General features: G+C 40.8%; 1 protein-coding gene across 1 annotated transcript in view; it reads right to left on the bottom strand.

Moving 5' to 3' along the window:
• LOC128382657 (integrin beta-1-like) overlaps positions 1-20,292 on the bottom strand; it is a 30,021-nt gene extending 9,729 nt beyond the window's left edge. Inside the window, exons 1-5 of the mRNA XM_053342655.1 lie at positions 20,007-20,292; positions 2,719-2,779; positions 2,250-2,335; positions 751-970; positions 455-625 (exon numbers count right to left, since the gene is read on the bottom strand). Coding sequence (XP_053198630.1) covers positions 455-625; positions 751-970; positions 2,250-2,335; positions 2,719-2,779 — 538 coding nt within the window. The 5' untranslated portion in view covers positions 20,007-20,292. The remainder of the gene's footprint in view (positions 1-454; positions 626-750; positions 971-2,249; positions 2,336-2,718; positions 2,780-20,006) is intronic.

The raw sequence follows: 20,292 nt of genomic DNA, 5'->3' as shown, positions 1-20,292 counted from the left end.
CCCATCAAAAAAACAAAGGAAAGAAAGTTTGATTCAGAGTTTCTATTCAAATGACTTCAGATTGTTTGGTGTGGAGATTGAGCACTTGAGTCTAAGGGTAAGTTGACACTGAATGAATTCAGACAAGGTCACTGAACTCTTAAGTGTTTACTCCTTTGGTTTGTTTATGTAGGTCAGAATAAGGTCATTTAAACTTGGGTGGCACTAAATACCTAGAGGAACACCTGAAAATACAAGTCTGTCTGTCTACTTCAAGGACAACTGTGCAGCTCCTTGAGTTTACATGTTTGTAGCAGCAATAGGACATGACATATTTGTCTTTTTTTTCCTATAATAAATAAATATTCTTAGCTACCAAATCTGTTTTTAGTCCTAGTTTTCTAAAGCTCTTGCTCTTGCCCCCAAAAGGAAACAAGCTGTCAGTGAAATCACACATCAGAGTCAGAATCCTCACCTATCCTAAAGTCAGAGGTGATCTTTGACATCTCCAGCATCAAACTGGTTCCCAGGTTCTTGACATTCTCCAGATCGTCCTTCATGGAGTAGGACAGGTCCATCAAGTAGTACAGGTCGATGGGATAATCTTCCGCTCGTTTGAACGTCAAGTCGAAAGATTGTGGCTCTCCTATATACACACACACACACACACATCATACATTTAGAGATGTTAAAAAATGTGGATTGACCTTTCCTTAAAAAAAAAAAAACAAGAATATTCTGAGAAAAAGTTATGCTAAAGTGGTTCCTCACCAGATCGGAGGGTGAGGCTGAGCTTCTGGGGCTGGATCTGAGTGATTTCCTCTGGTTTCAGTTTGCCTGGTCCCTTTCTGCGATTTGTCACCTTTTTGTCCTGAAGGATCGTCTGTCCTCCACGCGGGTTCTCAATCAGTTCCTCTGTACATCCCCTTTTCAACAGAGACTGCAGCTCATCGCACCGTGACGACACAGTCTCGCCCTGTTTCAGGAAGTCCTGAGAGAAGCAGCACAGAGACAGATAAGAAAATATGTTTATTTAACCTGTGGAAACATTTTGTATACTATAATATATTTTGTTGCTCTGAAAAATCCCCCGGATGATGCCATCAGTCATGACATCATTATTTCTCAGACTGGGCTTGTAAACTACTCATTTAAAAGCCTACATTACAAACTGGAAGCATGGAGATTGAAAGATGTGGAATTTACCAGGCAGAGTATCTAATTATAGTCTCTATCCAGCTGAATTATGGGACATTAAGGATCCAGTGTTTTTACCTGTAAAAGGCACTAAATGAATGGTTTTAGTTCATGGCACATTAACTAAAATCAAACCAAACCTAAATATCATCCAGACATAAACATAAACCTCCCACAAATAACACTCCAGGATATCTCCTGATATACAAACACAGCAGCATGGGCACAAGAACAAATCTACATGTACATCATTAGTGCCAAACACTGTATTTTTGATCCAGTTCATAAACAAATAGTCTGCAATCCATGTAGAGTAGGAATTTATCTGTCATAAAAAGACTGAAAGTGGGGATATTTTGGCCTCTGATCAGACAAACATACTGCGTTAAACCTGTCAGCAATATCAGTGGCATTGAGTTTATTGTTCCATGTAAGTTCTGAAATTATTCATCATTTAAGTCATTTATCAAGCTTTTTGGCTTGTTCCTCCATCTAAAATGTGAAGATGAGAGCTGCAACTAATTATTTTTTCATTATTGATTAATCTAGTTATTATTTTCTTGATTAATGGATTAATTGTATGGTATATAAAACATCAGAAAACAGGTAAAAAAATCCACTTCACACCTTTCCAGAGCCCAAGGAGACATCTTTAAATTGCTTGTTTCTGTATAAACCCTAAATATATTCAATTTACAAAAATCAAAAGCAAGGAAAGAAAGCAAATCTTGAAATTTGAGAAGCTGGAACAAGGAAATGTTTGGTATTTTTGAATGAAAACCAATAATAAATGATCAAAAGTTGCTGATTCATTTCTGATAGTTAAACAAGACAATACAAAAAGCAAACTAAAACTAAAAACTATTTAAAGAATTCATCCTGGCCTCTGTGAAATTGCGCTTTTCATTATTTTCTGATATTTCACAGGATCAAAAACAGCTCTTAGCTACAGCCCTACATTAGACGCTATCCAAAATGACACGCCTATAATAACTTTAGTCCTTATGGCATCGTAATGGCATCATACTGCACTTCTCGGCACTGAGTATAGCCGACGGCTTCGATTCACATACTGGATCTGTACACCAGCCACATTTGGCTCCAGCCTGGATGCACTCCCCGCAGTATTTGGCGTTGGCATTGATGCACTCGTTCCCCTCTGGATGGAAAACAAAGAGAGAAGAGAAGAGGAGGCAGAGTCAGAGGGTACAGCACAGCCCCTGCAAAGTAAGCAGCCTGTTAAGCCCCCGTGTTTACACATCAGTTCATCTGGAACACCGTGTGGCTCAATGGTAATTGGAGACAGAGTAGGAATATTCCGTCTTTTCCATTATCCTCTACTCTCCATGACGCTAAAGTGGAGTTACAGTTCTGGTCAATGACATCATTAAGCTAAAGTAGCCTGCCTCTCTCTCTCAGGGGAAAGGATCATCATTATACGTCTACTATGTGAGCTGACGTCAACAAAACTAAATGAAGTGACAGAATAATGATGCGAGCCATTCTGGTTTGACAAAATGAGAACTGACAGAGTAATCTTACCTTTCTGAGCATTACAGAAGACTCCTAACAAGGCCGATATCAAGAGTAGCTTCAGGTCCATCTGAAAACACACACACAAAAAAGATATTTAGCCAGATAGAATAGAATCTTTCAAACATACCGCGGTCCTTTGTTCACCTGTGCTATTTTGAAAAGAAACATGTCATTGGTGAATATCTCTTTGTTATTAACAATAGCTGGCGTGCTTGGTGGCCTGAATGCCTCGATTCATAATTTCCTGGACAAAAGGGACCTGAAAAGCCAGTGAGAGCCTCCCACAGATGACAGATTCAATCTCTAAATGGCTCGGTTATAATTGGAGGTGATAAATTATCCAGTGGCAGGGGCTTGGCTATTCTCAGTCGGTCATAGGGCAACAGGCGGCTAATTCAATTCGCACGCAAACATGGATGCACACACATAATGTTGCACAGCTTGGACGGCAGCCTTGCTTTTCACATAATTCCTTTTACTGTAAACAACACCGCTCCCCAGAGTCCCTCTCTTTTCATGTATATTGATCCCTTGTCTGCTAGCAGGCCCTTTGGTCCACCATATCCATGAATCTCGTCCCCCTCTTAATGCAAAGCTCTTGACTTTCTAATAATAAGAGGACTTACGACCTTTCTCTGCACTGTACAGCTGATTTGTGAACAGTCTCCCGCTACGCTAACAGCTTTGTGAGGCTATTCTACAGCAGTGCTTTGAGCTAAATGCTAACACGAGCACGCTACCACGCTCACGATGACTGATGTTTAGCAGGAGTAATGTTTTCCATGGACCCATCCTAGTTTGCAGTGTTAGCATGGTGCCAATTATCAAGAAACACATGAAACAGTTGATGGGAGTTAAATGTTGGCCTGATCATGGCGCTAGAGGAAAATTATTGTAAATGATCCTGTTGGGAACACAAATCAAATTTCATGGCAACTCCATCCAATAGCTGTTGAGATATCTCAGTTTGGACCAAAGTGGTAGGCTGACTTGATGTTATCCAAGGATTTTTATTAAAAACCACAAATGTTGACCTCATGATATAGTGCTACTGAAAAAGCCAGGAAGGGAGGGAATCAACAAAGTCAATTGGATGGCTACATCGTCTGGTAGCTGTCAATGTCTGGACCAAATCTTGTGACAATCCAGACAGTAAATGTTGGGATTTGTTTTAAATGAAAGCACTAAATGAAAAACCAAAAGTGTCAATGCTAATGGTGCTACAATAATAAATGTTAGGAGATTATCAAAGTCATTAGGACTCATGAGTCATTTTGGACCCTGAATGATCACAAGATTCTGCGGTTATCCACCCAATAGTAGCTAAAATATTTCAGTCTACCAAACAATGACAGACTGACATTGCTATCCCTAGAGTAACGCTGCTAGTATGGCCAAAAAATATGTGGGAAGACTTTATTAAGTTTGAGGTCAAAGCCTTCTTGAGAATATACAATCATGAGAACAGAGCTGAAGCTATATTTAAACTGCACTGTATGAACAGAGTTTAAATATACAACCATTGTAAATTTTTGCTTTACTGCTGTTGTCTCAAAAGATTTAGCCAGCACTGACATGCTTAAGGACTCTTTTTTGGCAGGTCTAACGAACAACAGCTGGGAAAGCTTTGACAAGGACGAACCAGATCAATGGTCTTGTATTGTATTGTATTAAGGTGCGCGGGCCAGCAAGGGATCACCTTTGTGCCGAATCTAATTAACATGTGGAATGTAAAACCAACATCCCGTCTGACCATAAATCAAAAACTCATGGGAGTCATTTCTATGAGAATCTCCACAGTAGCTCAAACATCTACCACACTGGATATTACAGCATGAGGTTCAAATTAGAGATGGACAGACGGTGATAAAGTGACAAAATCTTTTTTTTTCTCTTTTTTGGACCTGTGGCTGTTGCCGGCTATTCATGGAGGCTACATTAAAAGACTGCCTTACACTGTGGTAAAAGAAGCTCTGACGTCCAGTGTGTGTGGTGTTGAATGATGCATTCCTGAGTGTGTGTGTGTGTGTGTGTGTGTCAGTGTCCGTTTATATAGACACAGGAGAGTAGACGTCCTGTCTGTGGCCCCCCAGATTAGATCAGCTGGTTTGAATCTCCACTGCTGTACGTGTGTGTGTGTGTGTGTGTGTGTACCACATTTAACCTGGCTTGGCCACTGTTACTACATCACCATCACCGTGTTGAAGCCTTTGGTGACACCTAAAAATCACAATTTTAAGTTTATATGTCTTAAAATCAATAGGTTTCATATTGTGAGTTGTTGTGAATCTCAAAGTATGACAGCTGTATCCAAGATGATGAACAAGTGATTTCAGTGAACACCAAGCTTACAATAAGGGAGGTAAAATTTGCATTCCTCTCACAACAAAACCACACTCGGATATCTTCTCTTTATTATTACTGGGGCTTCGTCTTCAGCTCTGGTTCGCCGTTCCAAGGACTCATTCACATGCAAACTACATTTATAAAACGCCAGTGAGGTGTCAAGTTAGAAAAATAACCATGTTGTCTTTCAGCCTGTGAAGCTTAGCAGCTGCACAGAGGAATGTTCAGTAAAAAGTAAGGTAAAATATAGCGCAGAGACTAGAGAGCAGGCCAAGACAGGGCTTGGAGCAGGATGTTATGCTGCCTTCAAGTACTCTTCAAAACCTCCAAGTTCTGAAGTCATAAATACGACTTGTCAGACAATTCAAGGTGGTTTGGGTTAAGATGGACAATATAACAAATGTAGCTTTTTGCCTGTTTTATCTTAGAAGTAAAAAGACAAAATGAAGATGAAAAAACACTAATCGTACATGAAAATGACGTAAAGAAGCCCTGCGGAGTTTTCTTGTAAAGAAAGTTTCCGTTACATTCGGTGTTACTCATCAAAACTCACTGTGTGTATCCTTGAGGTCTAAACATGCCTTCCTCATAAAACATTTGCAAAAAACCAAGCAAAAAAAAAAAAAAAAATCAGAGCTGATGACAACCATGAGACATGGTTGAAAAACCGGAAAAAACGATAGTAGATAGCAGCCCTTGAGGTAAGTCCTATGGTTTGCTTCAATGTGCTATTTCTGTATGTTAAACATATAATCTAAAACCAACGTTTTTTAACTAGTCTAGCCACAGGATTGTCTTTTACCATTAAAGGCGTCAGTATGCTCCAACCGAAGTGCTCGTCAAATGGTCCATCACAGTTGGAAGTGCAACATTTACAATTGTTTACCCCAGACCTATTAAATGGTTGCTTTATACTTGTTTGTTGCTATATATTTCCACATTTATATATGTGGACAATCACACCAATTTCTTTACATCCATTTAAAGAAAGCTAAAAACCTACCTCTTCACTTGAGTCTTTTATAAGCTTTTCTGACAGTCATCTCTGATAGTATCACTGATGCACTACTGAACGTCTCTTGGGTAACTAAAGCAAGCCGATAAAACCTGGTTTGCAACTGTTTTTTATGGTAGATAAGCAGGGGTGTGGCTCACTCTCCTGTGGACCTCCTGCACTTTAAAATAACTTCAAAATTTGTCTTGGTTTTTGAACGCCTACATGATTTCTCTTCTTGACCAAGTTTCAGCCCAGTGAGAAGCTGCAACCATGTAGTAAATATGAGTGTATCCTTCATGACCCCAACACATTGGAAATATATATATAAAAATATATTATGTAAAAAAAGAGCAGTAATTCACATGAAAGTGCTTAAAACATAATGAATTAAAAACTATTCATACATAAGAAAGAAGTTCTTGGCTCTACAAACAAACAGAAGTTCTGACTTCCCGAGACGTTTCGATGATATTTTGATATTTTCATAAATGCTTAGTTGCTAAGAATAATATTTCCAGCACTGCCTAACAACAGACTAACTGCACTCCTCGGTGGGAAAGCTGAACTGTGATGCTGTGAAGCCATATCCACAGACTTTTTTTGAACGGGCAAGATAGAGCCAAGAAAACATTAACATGTATCATTGAGTAACATCGCAATAAATAACAGTCAGTTTGATTTATTGGGGTTGAAAAGTTCATGCTCCTATAAGTACATTGTCATAAACAGCTGGAATACATTGGTTGTGGTACAGAATATTCATCAAAAGAGGAGGGATGACTTTTAGGATTTGTTGCATAACAACCATAATGATAACAGTATTTATCCATGGGAAAGTATGTAAATACAGATATTCGACAGTTTATTGACCCAAGCTCCCACGCTTTTCCTGTGTCTTTCACTCTGACATCAGCATACATACACACATGTTTTATTCCTCAGTGCCTGTCCACTTGTCACACACACCTGAACTGTGACTAAAGGCAGTCCAGTGTTTTATGGGCTCTATCAGTTGGCAGGACGAGGTGATGCATGGCAGACGCTGTGGTGCGTGACTAAAATGGGCCGAGCCTCTCAGGCATTCCTGAGAGACTGAACGTTGCCTGACCAGGATAGTAACCTACAACACTCTTACTGCACTTTGGTGAAATGTGAGCTACGACACCCATGTTGCAGGGATGCTTTATTTGCAGCACCCTATTTCTTTTTACCTCTTGTCCTGCCAGATCTCTAACCATTACCATGTGCTTTTAAAAACAGAGGAGATGGGAAAGACAAATGCAATGTGTATAAATCCTAGGCTTCTCAAACCTATGAGACAAACGTTTCCCAGTTTATTTAAGTAGTGTTAAAATGCTTACTCTATCAATTGATTAGTTGACTAATTAAAGCAATTAAAGCACTTGTGCCAATAATGCATTTTTAAATTTGGAAAGACTGCGCCCCCCACATATGCCTCACAATGGTTTGGTCCACTGCCTACCATCCTCAAACTCCCATGTACATTAGACCTCAGTATGAGTGTCTATGGAGCAATCTCTGGAAGTGTGTCAAATTATTTCCTTTGACTTTATTAACCACCTTCAGCATCACACACGTCAGCAGAAACGATAAGTGCGTCTTTAAATTGAGAGTGATATGCGCATTTACGCATGTGGCACAGTGACAGTGGTAACTTCATTAACACAGGATCTGATGGTAATTAGTGCTCTGTGCTCTGCTACACATCTGGCAGGTCAGCTGTGACACAGTGATTCCAGGTTTATATTGTGGGATTGTTGTAATAAAGCAGCCCTTTTATGAATGAATCCTGAACTTCGTCATGGCTGTCAGGATATTTTTATTTTAAGCTTAAAGTCTGAGATAAACCTCATTACGCACACAACAAAATGTCAGTGTTTAAATTGTGTTCTGGCACTGGAGCTTTCTAGCTGCTCAGATAAATCTGGACCTCTTTCCAACTGTTTCATATATGGGGCTGTGGCTTTTAATTTCTCTACGATCTTTGACAGTAATATTGTTTTAAAGGATGGCAATGTGGAGACTTTAGTCCAATTATTTAACAATTACTGCTCCTCAGTGCTGGATAAGGTAGCCCCTCTGAAGCTCACAAAGATCCCATCCACAAATGAATCCCCATGGATAAATCTAACTATGTACAGTTTTTGGTGCAAATTTTGGATGACTGAGCACTTGTGGAAAGCCACAAAGCTTGAAGTATACAGGTTATATCTCAAAGACCTTATAGGTGTCCTCAATGACATGGTGGAGGTTGACAGATCCTCTTATTTTTTCTAATCTAATGTCCTCCAGCAAGAGAAATCCCAAAGTGCTGTTTGATACAATAAACAGAATTGTCTCTCCGAGCACTCCAAATCTGCCAATTTTCTCTAGAGGTGAGTGCAATAACGTTTCACCCTGTCCACTCACTAGTGGTTCCTGTAAGCCATCCATCTTGGATTCTTTTTGTCCTGTCTCTAGAGATGATGTCACAGCCTTGTTAGGAAAAATTAATCTCTTCAAGCCCACTAGATGTCCTACCAATCTTTCTGTTTTTAAAGGTTGCCGGCTTAGTTAAAACTATAAACTGCTCTTTTGTATCCATAAGAAATGAGACCTGAACCCCTCCCTACCAGAGAAACACAGAAACTTCCTTTCTTCTCCTGAATTTTAGAAAAGGTTATTGAAAGGCAACTTGTTCCAACACTGGTTTTGCACAAGGTGTGTGACAAATTTATATCTGATTTTACAGATTCCAGATTTCCAAATTACCCTCCAATGAAATGGCTCTCCATAAGGTTTCAAATGATATCCTAATGGCTGCAGGTGATGGAAAATGCTAGATTTTGGTTTTGTTGGATATTAGCACAGCATTTGATACTGTTGACCATCACATATTAATCCACAGGTTAAAACACCTAGTGGGCATTTTTGGGACTGCTTTAGAGAGGTTCCCCTCCTATCTCACTGATAGTGTTTTCTCAGACAAACTTCTGTCAGACACTGCTGCTTTGTTATGTAGTGTACCCCAGGGATCAGTCCTAGGGTCTATTTTATTATCCTTATATATTATTTTCTAGGACAGATTATCAGTACTTTCAGCAACATCTGCTATCATTTGTACACCGATGACATTCAGTTATACATCTCCTTTAAATCTGATGAGTTTGATAGACTGCCCTGTATTGAACAACTGTTTAAGTGCAATTAGGAACTGAGGAACTGAGTGGAACATTATTTCCTGCAGTTAAATGCAGATAAAACTGATGTCTGGATTATTATCCTATATAATCTGCCGCACTGAGCGAACACTCAGAACTACCCCCCCCCCCCCAAACTGCAGAACATTTTATTACAGGAGATGCAGATAAAAGGCCAAGAAAATTGTCAGGGAGCCCAGTCACCCCAGTAACAGTCTTTTCTCTCTGCTGCCATGAGGAAGGTGTTATTGCTGCCTGAAGGCCAATACTTCTTCCATGACCACATCTGGCTTCCTCAGGACTATCACAACAATTTACACTTTGCACAATTTTGCAATTTCTCATCTGGATACAGTACATACCATATTTTACCTCCAAGTTAGTCTGCACTAACTGCAACTCTCAACTCTGTGTACTGTGTCTAATTTAAATCACTGTTTTAAATGATTGTTTGGTTTACTGTTGTGTTAACTCAGCTGGAACAGGTACATTACAGGCATTTCTCTGTGTATTGTACTGTGTGTGATTGCATATGTGAGAAATAACATTTGAATAGTTGTTTCTTGTTCCTTCTTATCCATGATTTATCTACTGGGTTTCTTTTGTGTACTTGTGAAGCACTTAGTGATTGGTATGTGTGAAAGGTCTATTTAAAGGCACAGTTCACACCTTTTCCCCCAACACTTCTAGTACTGTAGTATTGTATATTCAGAAAGTGTCTCCAAGTGTTGTCTCCATTTCAATACTGTGCCCTACCACCCCATCACCCCCATATCCATTTGAACCCACTAATGCCTGACTGAATATTTCACCCTTGTCCACAACAGGAGTTGTACAGCTGTCTTTTTTATGTGTTTTTTTCCATTAAAAAATATGTAAACCATGCAAAAGTGTCTTTAACCAACTACATGTCTAATAATCTATGATAAAGTAATTTCAACCATTTCCATGTATGCTGCTTCTCTCTGTTTTATATCATTGTACATATTTGTGTTTTGAACAGTTGGAAAGACAAAATGAGAAAAAAATTAGAGGATTAATTAATTTAAAAATAACTAACAGAATGTATAACTTTAATATATCCTCATTGTGTTGAGGCATTCTTGGTGTCCACTCAAAGTCCTCAAAAGGTTCTAAGACCACAGTGTGAAAATCCCTAGTGTAGAAAACCCATCGTAATTGAGCCACACAAACTTGAGCAATGAATGAGTGGACTTACTTTCCTTTAAATTGAGTTGCATTTGCAAGTGCTTAGAAGTACTTACTTCAGCAAGCACTGCCATGAATAATGACCAGCGTAGTGAGGGAGGCAGTGAGGGAAAACAGCTCCACACAGTACAGCATACAGCATGTAGCAGTAAAGAACTGGTGGCGGCTCAGAGTCACTGTGCTCTTTGTGGGAAAACGTCTGGGTTTCCCTCACTAAGAATGGCTGTTCTTCTCAAGCTGTGAAAAGGGGGAATGGAAAAGAGGGGAAAACAGGAAAGGGCGGTGCACATTTCCCAACTCGGAGGGAAAGGGGTTGCCTCTTGCCTAAAGGAAAGGATCTTACAGACTTTCTTTGCTTTTGCTGAGTTAGCCCTTTAATCTTTCCTAATCCTCCCTCCTCCATTCAACTATATATTTGTTAAGACCTGTTTAATATCAGTTACTGAAACTAAACAGGTCTGCCGGCTTAAGCATTTCCGTCCTCATATTTTTTAAGGATATTGATTTTAGTTAATATTTCATTAAAACATCCCAAGAAGCATTGAGCCACTCCGATGTATGTGGCATATCTCCGGCATCCTTCACTCCCATCCTCCTTCCTCTCCCCCCCATTTCCTTCCTCTCTCTCTCACTCTGTCTCCCTCCTCCCTCATACCACCCACACAATTGCTCTGTTCACTCCCTCCATTAAAAGCCAAACCAAACCGATGGCCTCTTAACTTCACATAACCTTCAAAACAGCGCAGAGCAAGGGAACATGTCTGAGATGTAAAATCCCCCCGCCAGAACTGAAGGAGAATACCAAACAGTGTCCGTCTGTGTCTCTGTCCTCCCCCCCCACCGACACCGCTGCTATCTCCCAACACGATCTGGAGGACCCTCTCCTAGCAGACAAAAGCAATGAATCAGGCTGCCCTCTGAGACCATGACAGAGGGTCTGATCCTTAAAGTGGTCCCACTCACCGTCCCCTCTTTACTAAAAGAGCCTCTGTGAGATAAATAATACTAATGAGACAGATGTCTTTAATCTTTTTTGCTGCTTCTTTGCTTCCAGGACAGTGATATGGGCAGACAATCCACTCTGGTTTCCGTAGCGATATTTCCACTGAAAAAAATACTTTAGATGATAGGCATGAATGTACAAAAGCCTAGAAATGTCATCATAGTTTCCACGTTACATGAGCATTCTAGTTTTCAAACTTTTCCTTAATAGAGGATTCTTCAGATAGAAAGAAACATGAACATATGCGGCGTTGAACAGCTCCGTCGCAATGGAACTTTTGAGCAAGGAGAAGGAATGCCAAAGACTTTCCATCATGTCTGATTTCCCCAGTCTGTCTTATTTTTAGCTTCAAAAGAAATACACAGGTACTGTATGTGTTAATGACATCAGCTTCTATTTCTGTTTTCACATTTTGAAAAAATGTTAAGTGATTTAGGGCCCAGAGTATGATGAAGATTGCATCACACAGTTGTGACATTAGCTAACGAGAGAAGCATATTCTCCAACATTTTTACCACAGATAAGACATGCAAAGTAGGCAATTTCCCTGAGGTAGCTTCAAAGTATGAGTATGAAACTTGCGGTGGTTGATTAAATGTTTACCATTGACATGTTAAAATATAGTATAACCAAAGCACAGGCAGGAAACTCATAAAGGGAGCAAACTGATAGTATCTTTCTACACATGAGCAACCATGAGCTAATTATGTAAATATACTTTTCTGTGGTTTTTGTGTGTTTCCTGCAGCTGAGGTCTGCTTTTAGAAGAAAGAAGAAAGAGGAAAAAAGGCTAAAAGTTGATGCCTGTTAGCCAAAGCTGCCTTACGTCAACCCAGCGGGAGTGAGAACACTATGTCAACGGCAAAAACACACAAGTACAGAAAAGTCTTCGTAGTCATACCAGACAGTGGCGTGTCAATCACAATAGCTCTCTGAGCTAGGTTGATAAATAATCAGATAGTACGTTAGCTAGCTTAGTTACTAACAGGACAATACATTCACACAGTATATTCAAGAGACACGTTTGTACCACTGACTTCACCATTCCTCTTTTATTGAACAAACACCTCCATTAAAGGAAGTTTAAATAAAACCATTTGGTACAACACAGTTTATAAACTATGATAACTTCTCCTTTTCCTAGATTAGCATTATCAGGGGGGGGGTTGCTATTGGTCAATGCACCAATACACATGTAAAAGTTCCGCAAAGTTGAACTTGATGAAAAAGGTTCACATTATACCCCCACAAACATATCCACATATCACCATACGTTCATGGATACTAATTGTTTTTGCTGTGAAATGTTGCCCCTTTAAATGCTGGTGTGATCTTAAGACTGCAGCTGAATTAAATGTATTTAATTAACACCCACACAGAGGTTTCTACTTATTCTAACTGATTACACCTCTGTTCAGCTTGACGTAGGGTGCAGCTATGCAGGGAATTATGTGAGGTCACCAAACTTCATGTACCAATTAAAAAGATTAAGGTGTCGTCTTGCCGTAACACATTCAACAAAGCCAAGAGTGAGGGAGACGTCAGTCAAGCAGACTCTGTACATGCACATGGCTCTGAAAGCAGCTCTAATCAAGTTGAATAAGTGAGAACACGTGTTTAGGTGGACCATGACTGTTTAAGGGCGCTAACTGTAGCAGATCAAAGTGGTAGCTAGGTGATATATAGTGCAAATGGTCAATGATACTTTTTTTACTTTTTATTCCTGGCCTAAAGCATGTGAAGTGACGGCCACAAGAGAATTAAGTACTTCACAGCAGTTTCCAAAATAGTTAATCTAATCCGCACTGAGGCCCACAATCATCCACTCTGTAATAGTTTAATAGAATAATAGAGGTAGTTGCTAGTGTCTAAATGCCAGCTTTATGAGGAGCTGAAAAGACAGTTTGTTGCTGATCTTGAAACTTCTGCTCTGCATTTCACACAAAACACTTAGCCGCATATGTTGGCTTGAAGCCTACCAACATTCCTCTTGTGTGTGACAGAGGCTAAAGATACACTTCTAGCAGTGGGATATTGCCTTGGAAGGACTTTACTTTTTCCAGTTAGATAATCAATAACACTTAAGCAGTTGGTTCTGGTTTCTTCTCTGCAAAATACATTGGTATTGAATACAGTTCACGTCTCATCACAACATGTCTTCCCGCAGTAGTTCAGTAGGAACAATCGAGGCAGAACCACAGCCTTTGGAGGACAGCCAAATCCATATCACTATTCATGGCTCCATCTCTGTGTTGAAAATAGCTATGCAGTGCTAACAAGTTATTTCTGACTTGTCCTCCCCACCTGGCGTCTGCAATCATTCTAAAAAGGTAGACTAATTCACAAGAGACACAAAATCAAACCTGTCTTAACCCCACAGAGATAAAGAAAAACAACTAACATATGTTAAATAGTGACATTTCTATACATTCTTGGACTTATGGGTAGGAAAATGTGTTCCATATAACTCATTACACAAACTGCAGATCGAATGCTGTTATACTGCTCAACTTTTGAAGTACAAGACAGAAACCTGACAGTAGCTGTGCTCTAGCATCTGTAAAATTGGACATTTTTAGGGGCCCATCTGTTTTACCGTTTATGGTGATCCACTGAAAGCAGATCTAGAGAAAGTCAGAGCATCCAATTCTCACCACCGACCATTAGGCTGAAATGTAGGCTAGTTGTTGGGATCTGTTGGAGTTGCCTGGCTGTTACAGTGTGAGCCCAGGGCTCAGTCCATGGTGCTGCAATCTGCTGTACAGTAAGCCTCCCCAAAGTCCCTGACTTTGCTGAGTCTGCCTTTTCTTTGCTCAAACACAGGAAGCGCAACCAGATCACACAGGAAGCCTGTATCATTCTGCCTGAGAACCAGCCATATTTCCTCCCTTGAAGGCGTGACGACATATTTTGCATTCAATGGAGAAAGGAAGAGAAAGAATGGGAGAGAGACAGAGAGAGGGGACCACACTGCCTTGTTACAGGCAGTTGAAAATGTTGTGAGCTGCCAGAACGGCAGCATATTGTCTTTATGAATCAAGCGTGTCTGATTCCTAAACCTAAACCAGGCCATCAATGTAATCTAAGCTGTGGGAAAAGCTAAACAAGCCTGGAAGCTGCATCATACAGTGTCAGCAACACAGCCAAAGTGGACCTTACCGGACATTAACAACTGGCTGTAAAAGATATCAACTCTCTGAGATGATGCACAAAAATCAGCACTGCACAGGGAGATAGTGAAACATGTAGATGCATGACAGCAGCCTGCAGTCTCAGAGAAATACTTGAAATGATTAATCAACAGACAGTGAGGACTGAGACAAGAACAAAAACCTTTTCCCCAGAGCTACTGTCTGCTGGCAAACAACTGGCAGACAAACTGTATCTGCTAAAAACAAGTCCACATGCAAAACATGATTTAAGGCAAAAACAGAGAGAAAACTGCTTTATACAAGCTGTCCAACAGAAGGCAACACGTCACAAAGGCTGTGTGAAAATTGTGTGAAAGTGCTGCTCTGTTTTTCTCTACACGGACAATTATGTCAAAGTTTGGTCTTAATCCGATTTTAACCCTGACGCAGGCCAGCTGTGGACACCTCAGCTGTATTTCTGCTGAGGCCCTTAATGTGCAGAAACTGGCACATTAATGACACTCAGCTGTCTTTCATTAGGCCCCAGACTTGACACTTGAACTAGAGGGCCTCCATTTCCGCTACCGTGGTAGGGTGAAAAATATGCAGACTTAAAACAGTAAGCGTTCCACAGTTACATGTATTTCCTCATGGGAACAGTAGAGGAGTAGCCGTCATGTTTAATTCTCAAGGCCTCTGAATGAACATCTTGTTCTAAAACGGTTTGAGCTCTGCTGTAGCATTTAATCAGAGCAGCAGACTATGAGTAAAAAAGGGTCGACTTAGACAACCTTTCAAGCTCGATGTTCCTTAACAATATACAGCTCGACATCAAGTTGTTTCTGGCATGTGATCGTCATCCTTTTAAGGTACTTATGTTTATTTCCTCAGTCACTTCTGTATATACTTTAAATACATTTAAATACTTTCTAGGAACAGTTGGTGTAATATGTCTGGTCTTTCTGAAAAGAAACAAACGAACACATTCCTCGAATATTAGAGAGGTATGGTATGGTCTTTTGCAGCTTCAGTGGGAATGGCTGATTCTTTTAAGTATGACATGGACATTTTGTTACAGTGTAAGTGGTTGTATTTTCGTTGTATGTACAGTACAGTGCGGAATGTTGCGTGACATTTCTGATGGTATTAGATCAGATATGCAAAGCTGCAAGAATTCAAAAGAAATGAGATCCAATCTATGACCTTATGATGCTATACTGTGTTTCTGTGTCTGATCTGGCAAGTTGTTGGTAACTCACTGAAAACCCTGAGAAACCAGCATCTACAGACCACATTCACAATGACAGAACAGTGCTCGCATTGTTTTGGTTCTATATGTTCATACATGTAGAGCAGCGAAGTGGGTGCACCAGAACTGATCAATGGTCAGTAATGACCAAAGGTATGAAGAAAGGCCAGTTTTAAAAATATTGACTTTATTTGTAATTATAATTAATGGAACATTTATGTCAGTAGATAGATGGGCAATGACATGGCACAAAAGCCAGACGTGAACCCGGGACGTTGTACTTTTTGGTTAGTGTGTCAACCGTAGGACACCAGGGCATCCCAACTATGAACTTCTAATTAAAGCTGAACTGATTAAAATGCAGCAATCATACTCAAGAAAAGACTTTAACAGCTACACCAAGACTCTTTAGAGGAAATGGTCTCCGTCCGGTCACAAACAAAATCTGGAGTGATTCATTTGTGAGGTGGGAACATGATCTGACCTCAATCTGACCCAATTTCAAGGAGTACTCAGCAAGTTTGAGCCAAACTGCTCCTGTAGCTTGGTGTGCAGTTACTAGCAGCTAGCCAGACAGTGAATGGAGGTTCAACCCGGACTCATAACAAAGGACTCTAGGCAGAGAGAAGGTTCTTCCTTCTGGACCTTATTTCTGTTTACATTCTCATGCTTTCAGTGATGCATTTTGGTTCAACTGAATTTCTTTCTGCTTTGTCCTTCTCTGTGAAAACAAACTGAACCAATGAAAAAAATTCACCAGGTTAACCAACTCATCCACATCAGAACCATCTACAGGACTGACCACCACTATGGAACTGTTTCAAATTTCGTTTGTGACTGGAGTGAGACCCACTTCATCTGAAGGGACTCAGTGAGGTTGTTTTGATCCAAGTATGACTACTGTGATCAGACCTACCCAAGTGAATCATACCATGGATGAAAACAAATCAGTCAGAATAAACAAAAACCCCTTAATTTAACAAAAGAACACAAGCAGCTGTGTTATACCTTTAAAGTCTGAAAATGACTAAATTATATTTAAATCAGAAACTCTGACATCAAAGGCAAAGTCAACAAAATGATAACTCTTGGGACATTAAGGTAACACTGATCATGTAATTAGGGCTCAACCGATGCCGATAAAAGGGAGATACATTGGCCGATAATCTTACATACAGTTTACAAACTTTATTGTATAAAATGACATCAGTGCACTGAAACAGTAAACTACACTGGGAATTTAATAATGATAAATTACTATAGGTAATAAAACACATAAAAAAACGTGTGTATATATTTAGGATTAGATATACAGAAAATGCTGCCTATATAACTTTTAAAAAATATCGGTGCATATCAGACAACATATATGGTGATACCGATATATCTGTGATAGGCCAATATCGGCCGATAATATTGGCTGACTGATATATCGGTCTGTTCAAGTCTGGGGGGCTAAGCACATATTGTTCATCATCCCTCATTTCTTGTCACATCTGCACTGATGATGAAATCAATGCCCAAAAATCTAAAAAAAGACTAAAGACTAAGTGTGACTACACATTTGATGCCAGCTCTCAGTACTTGATAGTGTTTGAGTGTTTGATAGTGCTGGGTACGACAGACATTTTTTAGTTGCTACCAACAAAGTGCAAAGTTTGATATCTGGCTTTGACTATCAGTTTTGAACAGAATGTCCATTTTCTTGATCGCAGCCTTCTTATTTTAAGTGTTAATGAAAGACAAGCTACTGTTCATGTTAGTGAATGAAGCCACACTTTGAAACACAAACTCTTTAATACCCTTCAGCTGAGTCGTGCTGTGAGAAAAGCACATAAACATTTCTCTTCTTTCCCTTTTCACAGACGAGCCTGTCACAATAATAAACACAGTACGACAGATCTCACAACCCGCAACAGTCCACTACTATTACTACCAACATAAAATGTTTGGCCTTATTTTCCCAGCAGACCTTGGCAAGCAGGGGGTCAGATTTAACTACGCCATTCCTCGCTGTGTTTCAGAGGCTGTTTTTAGAAGCAGAAGCCCCCCACCTCCCCCCTAGGAAAGGCCAGAGACTACATTTGAGCTCAATAGTGGGAAGAAAGAGTGGAGTAGGAGGATAAAAGAGGGAAAAAGTGTTGGCTATGTGAAGCTTTGGAGGTTGCGCACCAAAAACCAAAAGTAAGGCCCACCCCGCAATCTAGCTGCAAAAATAGAAAAATTGGTGCCAAAAATGAGTTTCAGAGGAATGGAATTGAACAAACGCCGGAAAAGAAAGTTATTGTACCACACAGAAAGGACTCGACTTGAATTTTTGCTCAAAGTGGACCTCAACTTTCCAAAATGGCTTAAGAAACCTTGAGAATGTAGGAAAGACTGCGGAGGTTTGTGCTTGCTGGTCAGGCATGTGATTTGCTGCCTAACAAATCATAGATAACTGCTCTTCTGGGATCATCAGCTGTAGACCCGCTCTCAAACCTGGATGGTGGATGTGTGTGTGTGTGTGTGTGTGTGTGTATGTGTGTGGTGGAGGTAAATGGCTGTAACAGGCGATTATTTGTACCACTTTACGCCTCCGAGACTGAGATTTCCCCCTTTAGCGCAAAGCATGTGTCACGGTGGGCAATCGCACACATTCATCACTTCAGTCTCACAGGAGCAGAGCAGCACATTGAATCCATGTCTTTTGCACACACACACACACACACACACACACACACACACACACACACACACACACACACACACACACACACTCATCAGTTCAGTCTAAAGGGGTCAAGTTTGACCATTAGGTGTGCGTCTCTCATTGACAAAGAAACAAACACACACACACACACACACACACACACACACACACACACACACAGGAAGCGTCACATGTTCAGAAAAAGAGGTCTGGGTGTGGCTGTGTGCAGTAAGGAGTCTTATAAATCAGGTGGGAGCCCGGCCCCTGCAGCAGCAGCTGTTCCCCCCGGGGCCCTGAGGTCACATCCATATAGCTGGTGGCTACTGGCTACTGTCTTTCAACTCCACCACTCCCCCCCCCCCCCCCCCCTCTTTCCATCCTCCCCTGCCCCCCACTGTCCTACATTTACCCTCCTCCTCAATTAGCCCTCCTCCACCCATCTCCTTCATGACATCCCCTCCTTCAATCCGTCCTCGCCTCCCTCTCCCCCCACCCACCCGCCTTTCCTGCCTCCACTTCCCTGATTAAACTGAGCGCTTTACTGTGGAGTCAGCGTGCTCAGCTGCATTTGCGAGGCCTTCATCCTCCACACTCTCCTTCAAGATGAAATGTCAGATCTCTGCTTGATCCAATCAGTGGCTGCTGTGCCGCCTGTCAATCATACATCGCATGGGAGGGAAAAACAAGCAGGAAAATGTGTATTTAAATGTCAGAAAGCTACTGTGTGTAGTCTGATGTCTGTGTCTTCTGCAGTAAGGACACAGAACAGCGCCTGTGTTCTCCTGTTGGGCTCTGAGTGTGATACACAGATTCATGTCTTCCTGTCTCTCGGGGGCCTCACTGGGTCAAGCTTTCAACAGTTGCAGATTGTCAGCATCTCCTTTTAAGTGATCCCTGAGTAATTTGAAGAGATCATGTGAGATGACTTGTTGATGCTCTTTCATATGACCGTCCACATTAATGGGAGGAAGAGCAACAGCTGCCTGTTGCATCTGATCCACCAACCATGGATGACTGCTGTACTGTAGATCACAATACCCACAGAGTAGATTTGATTTATCAATCATACTGTCATACTGAGATGATTACATCACACTCACACATTCACACATAGACACTTATGAGACTAAACTACATTCAATCACCTTCTGAAAGACAATATCAAAGCTTTCACCTATTAAAATGAATACTATAGAGCTGTTTAAGTGATATTTCGCCATGTTAACACCATACACTACATTATGTTTACTATTAACACATGTTGGACTGCTGTAGACAACTATCAACCCTTATAGGACTTTGAAATTATACTACAACAGAAAGAAATTACCTGTAATGCAATGACATCACTCTAAAGTTAGTATTGAGAGCTTCAAACATGCAAGTTCAAACATACAGCAATAAAAATAGTCTTTGTTGCACTGGGACAGAGGAAGACAACATGTAGAGATGAAGGATCTTGTTTACCTTGGCACTGTGGTGTTATTTCCGAGGCAGCATAAAGCAGTAAAGCTCGCTTTCCTCCACAGATCCAGGGATCCAGGGATGATCCTCTGCGCTGCCCTGCTGGCACCAGGGGCCACTTTCTCCTTCCTCCCGAAAAGTCACCGCGGATTTCCCCCGCTGCTCATTCCCTCCTCACAGGAAAACGTGTGCAGTTTATACTGAAGCCAAACGGGGGAGCAGCTCGACGGCTGGGAGGAAAAAAACAAACAGCGTCCCTTCAGCGTCTGTGTGGAGCCCGTCTCCTCGG

The sequence above is a fragment of the Scomber japonicus genome, chromosome 21, assembly GCF_027409825.1.
Source record: "Scomber japonicus isolate fScoJap1 chromosome 21, fScoJap1.pri, whole genome shotgun sequence".
Lineage (NCBI taxonomy): Eukaryota > Metazoa > Chordata > Actinopteri > Scombriformes > Scombridae > Scomber > Scomber japonicus.
This window is presented reverse-complemented; position numbering and strand designations above follow the sequence as displayed.